Below are 10,011 nucleotides of genomic sequence, written 5' to 3' on the forward strand. Positions count from 1 at the left end.
TTCACATACTGTCACAGTAATACAACGTTGAATCTGTGTCGTATCTTATTTTGGTTTGCATTTCTTCCCCGACAGGTTGAGAATCTTTTCATTCGGTATTTTGTTCTTGGATGTTTTGTGTATCATTTTTTCCTCTTTAGTATCTATTTTGTTTGTGAGACAGGGTCTCCCTGTAACCCCAGCTGGCCAGAACTCGCTATGCAGATTTGTATCTCAAGAAGGTCCGCCTGCCTCTGTGCCTCCTGAGTGCTGGGACCAAAGGTGTGCAGGCTACCACAGCCGGCCTCAGATTATTTTTTAAAAACCAACTCAAAAATCGTTAAGAAATGTAGTTAAGAACAGATTACAGTTGCCAGGAGGTAAATATTTTTATTCCAGGAAGTGAAGACATATCTTGAAAGCCTTTTGTTACACAACCTAGGCGCAAAACCTGACCTCAGCTACCATCCTTCACCCATGAATCTCCTCCGCAGGAAGGCAGACTAGCACCTGTTCCCCTTCGCGTCCACCCGCGAGCTCCCCTCAGACCAGGGAGGAGTCAGCGGAAGCACCCACGGGCGCATGACCACCGGAATCCGGCAAGGCGTGCGCACGGTCTACCTGGGCGGGGACTGGGCACTTCCGGAAATGGAGGAATTTGTTTCCCAGGGACGACCTTTCGGGACGGACAAGGACTGTAAGGTGAGTTCCGCCTGTCGGGCCGGGTACGAGCGAAGCCCCGACCGCCGCGTTAATATTTCTGTGCGTGTTGCGCGCGGTTTCGTCGGCCTATGTTTGGCTCCCTCTGCGGGGGAACCTGTGGGTGGGGGCGGTGGGCAGCTTCCTGGGGAGGGCGCGGCGGCCGGCGCAGGGGGCGCCTCTGCAGGCGGGGCTGCGTGCCTGTGGCCAGAGGAGTCCGGTGCAGACTGCCCAGCCGGACCGACGCGGGTTGGGGCCGGTGCCCTCGGCTCTGAGGAGGCAGGTCCGAGAGCTGCGCCGGCTCTCCCCTGGCGGGTGGCTTCCGCGGAAGGGAGACCGAGCCTGGAAGCTCTGAGCACAGGGAACTCCTGTTGCAAAGCTTAGGGAAGTGAAGTCGCGGGAAGGCCACCCCTGCGGGAGAGGAGTCAGGCAGGGCCCAGGCGGTAGATCTGGGGCATCCCGCTGTAAAGTTAGGGCTTCAGCACCAGGTCTCCCTGTGACCATCGGGGTAGGTTAGGGCAGGAGGGCAGGGTGGCAGTAACCATCGGGGCAGGAGGCGGGGAGGGGTGAATCGAGGTAATTAGGAGGTAAAAAGTGAAGACGCAGGTATGGGATGTGGATTAGAGAGTATCTGCCTCTGACCAGCTTCTGTTGGTAATGGCCACAGGGAATGAGGTATTTTTAAGAATGTTTTATTTTGTCTAACTAGGGTCTACATTGGCTAGAGACAGGGATCAGGTTAGGAAACTAGCAAAACTAGAATCGCTGAGGAGATTAGCTATTCATTTGAAAATCCAATGAGTAGATTAATGAATTTATGGGTGCAAAGTCACCTTCTGAAGGCCCCACCTGGTCTCTTTAATATCTCATGATGGAAACTGAATTTCAGCATGAATTTCACAAACCAGAAAGCAGATCAGTATTCACTGATGATTCTAAAGTTGCTGACCTAAGTGAATGGATTCCACTAAAAAAAAGAACAAACTATTCTGAGGCTAAGTGTTCTTTTTCTGTAGTGTTAAAAAACACAAAATGATGCTGGACGTGGTGGCGCTTGCCTTTAATCCCAGCACTCAGGAGGCAGAGGCAGGGGATCTCTGTGAGTTCAAGGCCAGCCTGGTCTACACAGTGAGTTCCAGGACAGCTGGGGCTACAGGGAGACCCTGTCTCAAAAAGACAAAAAAAAAAAAACCAAAAAACAAAAAAACAAAACAACCCCCCACCCCACAAAGTGTAGTTTTCCTTCCTGATTGTAAATACTTAGGTTTTGTTCACTATAGAAAGGTCAGAGGGGCTGGAGAGATGGCTCAGCAGTTAAGAACACTGGTTCTTGCAGAAGACCTGGGTTCAAATCCCAGCACTCACATGGTAGCTAACAACTGTCCATAACTCCAGTTCCAGGGGATCTGATAGCTTCTTCTGCCCTCTGCAGGCATTGCACGACATGGGTGCACTTACCTACATGCAGGCAATACACTCATACACATAAAATAAAAATAATAAAATATTTAAGAAAGGTCAGAACATACGCAACAAAGTACTTTATTAAGAGAACACTAAAAATCACCTAATCTCATTACTCAGGATGACTGCATTTTGATATGTTTCCTACATGTATTTCTTTTTCTGTGCATATTTTCACATGACAGAACATACTATATCTTACTATATCCTTTAAAAATTTGTTTATATGTATGAGTGTTTTGCCTCCGTATATCTAAGTGCACGCATATTGGAGGGCAGAAGAGGGCAATGGATTCCCTAAAGCTTGAGTTATAGATGGTTGTTAGCTACCATGTGGGTGCTGGGAACTGAACCTGGTCCTCTGCTAGAGCAGTAGTGCTCTTAACCGTATTCCTTTTTAATCAGTCATGCGAGGCAACTAAAGATTGAGCATGCCAGGACACTTTATAATTTTTTTTCATAACAAAAAATTCCTAGGCACAATTCTAGGAAAGCAGATAATTTTTGGCATATTTTCTTTTTGGGGTGTTTTATTTTGTTTTGTTCTTTGAGAGAGGGACTCATGTAGCCCCAGCTGGCCTGGAACTGGAACACATAGTTGAGGGTGACCTTGAACTTTTTTAAGATGAGAATTTGACTTTATTTATGCACATTTAATAGGGTAATATGGGATGAAATAGGGTAAGCATAAACCAAGAAGATGAAAACTAGGATAAAGTGTTAGTGTCATTTTTATTCGCAGGGAAGAGTCACAAAATGGAAAAAATTAGAATAATGAGAAAAACATCATAAGATGGTCCCAGAGTAGCTAGGCAACATGCTAGAATTCAAATATCAAAATTTTATTTAATCTATGAATTAAATAGAGTCCAAAGTTTATTTTGTTTAAGAATTTTTACATTAAATGGGTAGCAATTTGCTTTATAAAAATCAATAGAGCAAGTTTTGGAAGTAGTTTCCATTATCTAATGACTAGACACTCTCAAAGCAAAACTAACCAGCTATGCTCAGTAAGTTCCATTAAGCTCTTCTGGGCTAATGTACTATTCAGTTTAATACAAAACTAGCATTTCAGGTTTTTAAATGGCAGCAATAACCATATTTTGGCTTTTATTCTAGATGTTATTGACAGTTAAGATGACAGTTGAAGCATATTAAGTGAAGGTAGTTAAAATTTAATGACAACCATGACAAGCTCTTGGAATCTATGTATAGTATATATGCTTATACAGAATGAGCTTGTGTTGTTTAATTGGTATTTTTGGCATTTACACATGTATACTGAGAGAACTTAAAAAGCCACTGTTGGGGCTGGAGAGATAGATCAGTGGTTAACAGTGCTACTGCTCTTTCAGAGGACCCCAGGTCCAGTTCCCAGCACCCACATAGCAACTCCCAACTGCATGAAACTCCAGTTCCAGATCTGATGCCCTCTTCTGGCCTCTGTAGGCTCCTGTACATATGTGACATAAACTCACCAAGACACACATGCATATGCATTAAAAAAAATCTTTCAAAAACAACTATCAAAGGCAATTACCCTAAACCTACTGTGATAGTGTATTAAAAATGCAAATATACCATAGTACTAAAGTAATATGAACAATACTATGGCTTACCTGGAGGAAAGTGACTGGTTCCATACATGGCTAAACCTACATCAGTCATCCTGCTCACAATGGTGTATAAAAGCATCAAGTTTCCAGTAGAGAAATATTCTAGGAAAGTCACTAAGTCTTTTCAAGGTTTTATATCTGAAAAGCAAGATAAGGTTACAACTATCCTGAAATCTGATATCTGATCAAGAATAAGATTCTGGGGCTAGAGAGTTGACTCAGTGGTTAAGAGCATTGGCTGCCCTTGCAGAGGACCCAGCTTCAAATTCCAGCACCCACATAGTAGCTAACAACCATCTGTAACTCTGGTTCCAGGGATCTGATGCCTACTTCTGACCTCCACAGGCATTGCACGACACAGATGCCTTAAATAAATGCAGGCAATACACTCATACACCTAATAAATAAATAAAATAATTTTAAAAAGAATAAGATTCCAAGCCTAGCATGGTGGTTCACTCCTTTAATCCCAGGACTTGAGGGGCAGAGGCAGGGGGATCTCCATGTAGGCCATAGCCTACATAGCCAGATCAAGGCCAGCTGGGGCTACATAGTGAAACCTTTAAAGAGGAAGAAAAAAAAAAAATAATAAAATTTCAGCCATGGGGAAAAATTGAAAGATCCTCTTGTAGCACATGCCCGTGGCTCCCAGGGGAAAGCTTCATGTGCATGATGCAGAAGTTGCCAAAGAAACGACATTTAGCTATGTTTATGTGTGTGTGGCTTCTGAGCCTCGGGACTAGTATGATTTATTGGAATTTTCATAATGCATAATAATATGTTCAAAGATAAAAGCAAGCATGATTATAATGGTAACTACAGTCCCAGATGTTGACAGGATGTTTGCAAGTCTCCAATGATTTCATACGTGTTCAGTGAGAACGCTGTCAGCAGAATAGATTTTTCACTATGTATGCTATTTTTCCACTTTTCTTGATAAAACCAACATATCTATATTATCCTTATGCGTAATGATTGATCAAAGGGCCTGTCATTAATGGTCATCTTAATTTTCTCTCCAAAAGCCTACTTGAACCTTGTGTGCTTTATCAGAGCTCCAAGCATCCAGTTTTCACCACTGATCTGGAGCTCTTGATCTCCAAATCTCAGAACAACTAACGAGGCTGGAGAATTAGCCTGGACTAGCTGCAGGCAAGTGCTTTAATCACTCATCTCTTTAACCACATGAGCCTTTTAAAAGCTCCACAGTTGGTACTGGAAAAATGGCTCAGTGGTTAAGAGCACTGGCCGCTCTTAGAGAGGACATGGGTTTGGTTCCAAGCACCCATATGGCAGGTAACAACCATCTGTAACTCCAGTTCTAGGGGAATTTGATGCCTTCTGACTTCCGTAGACATTGCATGACATGGGTGCATTTTCATACATGCGGGCAGTACACTCATACACATAAAAAATAATTAAAATATTAAAAAATATTTTTTTAAATAATTAAAAAAAGTCAGTTATAGCTGGGTGTGTTTACACATGTAATTCTAGTACTTGGCAGGTAGGGGCAGGAGGATGGAGGTACATAGTGAGTTCTAGGACAGTGAGACTGGAGAGAGAGAGAGAGAGAGAGAGAGAGAGAGAGAGGAGAAACAGGGTAGATGGAAATAGAAAAAGAGATAACCTTAACTTTTATATTTTAAAAAAGCTATTGATCTTTTGTTTTGTCCAGAAGAGTCCTCATTATCTAGGAAATGCAGTTATCACAGCAGCTGGACCTATTTCCTGAATGCAAAGTGACCCTTCTGTTATTTAAAGATGTAAAAAATGCTGGTGACTTGAGAAAAAGGGCCATGGAAGGATCTGTCGATGGTTCACTGTTAAATCCTACTGTGGTAAGTACAAAGTACGAGAATGAATGGACCATGCTAGGCATTTAAGAACATGTTAACATTTCAAAATGGGATGTAGCCTAAAATTCTGTCACATTCAGGTAAAAAGTACTTGCCCAAGTCATACTTGGCTCCCTTATATTTAAAACAGTCAGTAGGGGGCTGGAGAGATGGCTCAGTGGTTAAGAGCACTGGCTACTCTTGCAGAAGACTTGGGTTCAATTTCTGCACCCACATGGCAGCTCACAGTCACCTGTAACTCCAACACCCTCTTCTGACCTCTGCAGGCATAATACAACATGAGTGCACTTACATACATGCAGACAATACACACATACACATAAAATAAAAAATGATTATTTTTTAAAAACCAGTCAATGGAATATAAAGTGCTATACCTTTGGATAGGGGCAGAGTATAGGGAAGGCCTAAGGCCTAACTATGACCACCTTTGTGGTTTGGCAGATATCTGGGTCTCCTGCTTGTCTGTGAAGTCAGAGTCTAAACAAGATGACATGTGTGAAGGAGTCATGGCAAAGCACCTAAGGGTACATACTTGGACATCATGTTACAGAACTTAACCCTAGCTCTGCCACTTACTATGACTGAGGAAGTCTCAGGCATCCTTACATAGTGTGTGTTAGGTGTCTAGCATTGTTCTAAGCACTTTATATGTCCTACCTTAATCCTAGGAGATGAGTACTGCTAATTTCTTCCTCTGTCAGATTAAGCAATTTGCCTAGATTCTCCACGTGGTAAGCAGCAGAGCTGGGATTAAAACCCAGACAATTCTTTTCCTAAGTTATCTCATCTATTATGTGTGAATAACATTGATTTCATGGAGTAGTTGGAATATTAAAAAATATATATAGCTAAAATTTAAAATATGGCTTATCTCATGTTAACCCTCAAGAATCTCACAGCTTTAAAATTCTAATTTTATTCTCTTTGTTAGATTGTTGACCCATTTCAGATACTTGTGGCAGCAAACAAAGCCGTTCATCTCCACAAACTGGGAAAAATGAAGACGAGAACTCTGTCTGCTGAAATTATCTTCAACCTTTCTCCAAATAATAATGTAATGTGGAACCAACTGACTTTCTGTCTGTTGGCCATGTCATCATGGCATGTGTTTCCCAAGGTGACCTTCGGGGCTAGGTTCCTGCAAGCTGTTTTAGTAATAAGCCAAAACAGTTGTGAAGACAGAACTGGACAAAGTTGAGGGTTATCACCACCTCTTATTAGACAAATTAGCTGTGGTAATACGTTTCCCAATCAGTAAAAGTTTAAATTAAGTAAAACTAATAGTATCTGCCCTTACTATGTTCAATAAAGATGCTCCCTTGAGCATTTTTGCTTAAGAAACTGGCAGAAGGGGCTGGAGAGATGGCTCAGCAGTTAAGAGCGCTGACTCCTCTTGCAGAGGACCTGGGTTCAATTCCCAGCACCCACATGGCGGCTACATAACCATCCTTAACTCCAGTTCCAGGGGAATCTGAAGCCCTCTTCTGATCTCCGCGGCATTGCACAACATGAGTGCACTCACATACATGCAGGCAATACACTCATACATATTAAAAAAAAAATTGGCAGAAACAAACCCAAATTATAAAGCATGAAGTATAGGTATGTTCTGCATCACTCTCCCTGTAAACTCCTTGAGCAGGGTGGGATGAGTGTCTTTGTAACACTCAGTACTGGGAACTTGCTGGGGCCTAGTAGAGTCCTTGATACCTTCTCACCCAGAGCGTAGGAAAATTGGGGTTTTAAATTCTCATAGGAATGCATTCCTTTTACTTTTATTAGTGTGTGTGTGTGTATGTGTGTGTATTATGCCTGTATGCATGTGTGCATTTATTCATATGTGTGATATGGGTGCAAGGGTGCCAGGAAATGCTTGTGGAGATCAGAGGATGGCCTTGGGTGTTGGTCCTTGCCTTCTTCATTGTTTTAGATAGACTCTTTGTTGTCTGCCACTGTGTACACTGGGCTATCTTCAACCTCCTTTCTTATGGTAGAAGCACTGGCATTACAGACACTTATACTGGGCCTAGATTTACGTGGTTTTTAGGGTTTTTAACTCAGGTCCTTGTACTTGTATGGCAAGTGCTGTACACATCTCCCCAGCCCAAGGATGCTTTTCTTTCTCTTTTTTTAAAAATATTTTATTTATTATTTTTATTTTATGTGTATGAGTATATTGCCTGCATGTAGGTAAGTGCACCCGTGTCGTGAAAGGCCCTCGGAGGACAGAAGAAGCTGTCGGATCCCCTGGAACTGGAGTTACCGACAGTTGTTAGCTGCCATGTGGGTGCTGGGATGCGAACCCAGGTCTTCTGCAAGAACAACCAGTGTTCTTAACCGCTGAGCCATCTCTCCAGTCCCAAGGATGCTTTCTTAATGAAAGTTACTAAGCTGGTTACAATTCTGTGTGTAACACATGAAAAAGATGACTGAACTCTACTGATGATGTTTCAGTATTATTGTTATAGTGATCAGGTACTAATACATGAAAGAAATAGAAGCCTGTGATATGAATTAAAATACACGTGATTGCCAAGTCTATAAAATGCAGTTAGCATGGTAACAATTCCCTATTACTCCAACTAAAATTTACCACATAATTATTATTTCTTTTTTTTTTTCATCTTTTTGAGACAAGGTTTCTCTGTAGCCTCAACTGGCCTGGAACTTGCTATGTAGACCAGGGATTAAAGGTGTGCGCCTCCATGCCTGGCTCACATGATTAGATAATTGAAGATGCAGTGCCTATTCAGGTTACAATTTTAGGGGTAAAAGAAGCACATATGTTCTTAGGAAGGCAGCTGAATAAGACAAAATTTAAGCTTCCCTAAGATAAATGACTAAATATGAATTCTGATGTAGGGAAATGGTGAGAAAGCCATTCTAAAGAAAGGAGTGCAGTGAGGAGCAGCCTTTGTGCTGGACTCTGGTGCATGCATTCAGAAGCCAAGCCAGGGGAGAGGGTGACCAGAAGCCAGACCACGTGTAAGCACCTGCAGAGCAGAATAAACACAGCAGGATCCCAGACTAGCCAGAAAACAGGAGCAGGGCCTGGAAGGGCACCTGGGGACAGAGGCCCAGTGTTTTGTACACAGCTAAGAAGTCGACCTGATTCCACAGGAACAAGGTGCAGCTGTATGCAGGGAGTATTTTAAAGACAGTAGATGTTGGAAAGGGATTGTGGATGGGGAAAAGTACTTTGTGAAAGGCAGGCAGCCTGAGTAGCAAGTAGGCATGTAAGGAGATGATCCAGACAGAGAACACTGCTCGTTGTCTTTTGTTTTTCACAGATTTCAGAGGCTTTGAAAAAATTCGGTATCTCAGCAAATAACACTTCAGTTCTGATTGCTTACATTGAAGAAGGAGAGAAACAAATAAATCAGGAACACCTGATATCACAAGTGGACGGTCATCAGGTTCCGCTAGCAGTTCTTCCTGAAATAACAAATACCTCAGAAGTCAAAAAGGTTTGTAACCCACATTTTTTTTTTTTTTTTTGGTCTTTTTGAGACAGGAGCTCCCTGCAGCCTCAGCTGGCCTGGAACTCACTATGTAGACCAGGCTGGCCTTGAACTCACAGAGATCTGCCTGCCTCTGCCTCCTGAGTTCTGGAATTAAAGGCATGAGCCACCATGCCCATAATCCACATTTTAAGAGTAGAGGGGGCCTGGAGATATGCCTTAGTGGTTGAGAGCACTGGCTGTTCTTGCAGAGGACCCAGGTTTCACTTCCCAGCACTCACATGGCAGCTAACAACCTTCTAGAACTCTAGATCTAAGGGGTCTGGCACCCTCTTCTGTCCTCCACAAGCACCAGACTTGCATGTGGTGCACTTACATGCAGGCAAAATACTCATGACCTAAAAAATAAATCAATCTTTAAAAAATATTAAAAAATATAGTAGATGAAAACTATAAGAAACTGGGTATCTTTAAATATTAAGCTATGTAGTACATTTAGAATGTTAAATAGATGGGGGCCAGCAGATGGCTCAGTGGGTAAAGAAAGGGTGTTTGTGGCCAAGCACCTGAGTTTGATCCCCAGGACACACGTGGTGGAAGACGAGAACTGATTTCCAAAGGTTCTCTGATCTCTGCACACACACACTATAAATAAATGTAATTAAAAAATATTTTTTTTCTTTTTGAGGCAGTCTCCCTGTAGCCCCAGCTGCCCTGGAGCTCACTATGTAGACCAGGCTGGCCTTGAACTCACAAAGATCCGCCTGCCTGTGCCTCCTAAGTGCTGGGATTAAAGGTGTGCATTTCCACACCCACATATTTTGGCATTACAATGATGCAACTATCAACACTGTATAATTGTATGATTTTTTTTTTTTTTGGTCTTTTTTGAGACGGGGTCTCAAAAACTCTATGTAGACCAGGCTGGCC

General features: G+C 42.5%; 1 protein-coding gene across 1 annotated transcript; it reads left to right on the forward strand.

Moving 5' to 3' along the window:
- Nucleotides 1-558: 558 nt before the first annotated feature.
- Tprkb (TP53RK binding protein) lies at nt 559-9,099 on the forward strand (the record flags this gene model as incomplete). Its single annotated transcript, XM_017803112.2, has 5 exons — nt 559-681; nt 4,784-4,910; nt 5,440-5,599; nt 6,552-6,674; nt 8,911-9,099. Coding segments are annotated over exons 3-5 (453 nt in total), but the record flags the coding sequence as incomplete, so codon positions are not given.
- Between the last annotated feature and the right edge of the window lie 912 nt (nt 9,100-10,011).

Source organism: Nannospalax galili, unplaced genomic scaffold (assembly GCF_000622305.1).
Source record: "Nannospalax galili isolate Female #2095 unplaced genomic scaffold, S.galili_v1.0 scaffold527, whole genome shotgun sequence".
In the NCBI taxonomy this organism is placed as follows: domain Eukaryota; kingdom Metazoa; phylum Chordata; class Mammalia; order Rodentia; family Spalacidae; genus Nannospalax; species Nannospalax galili.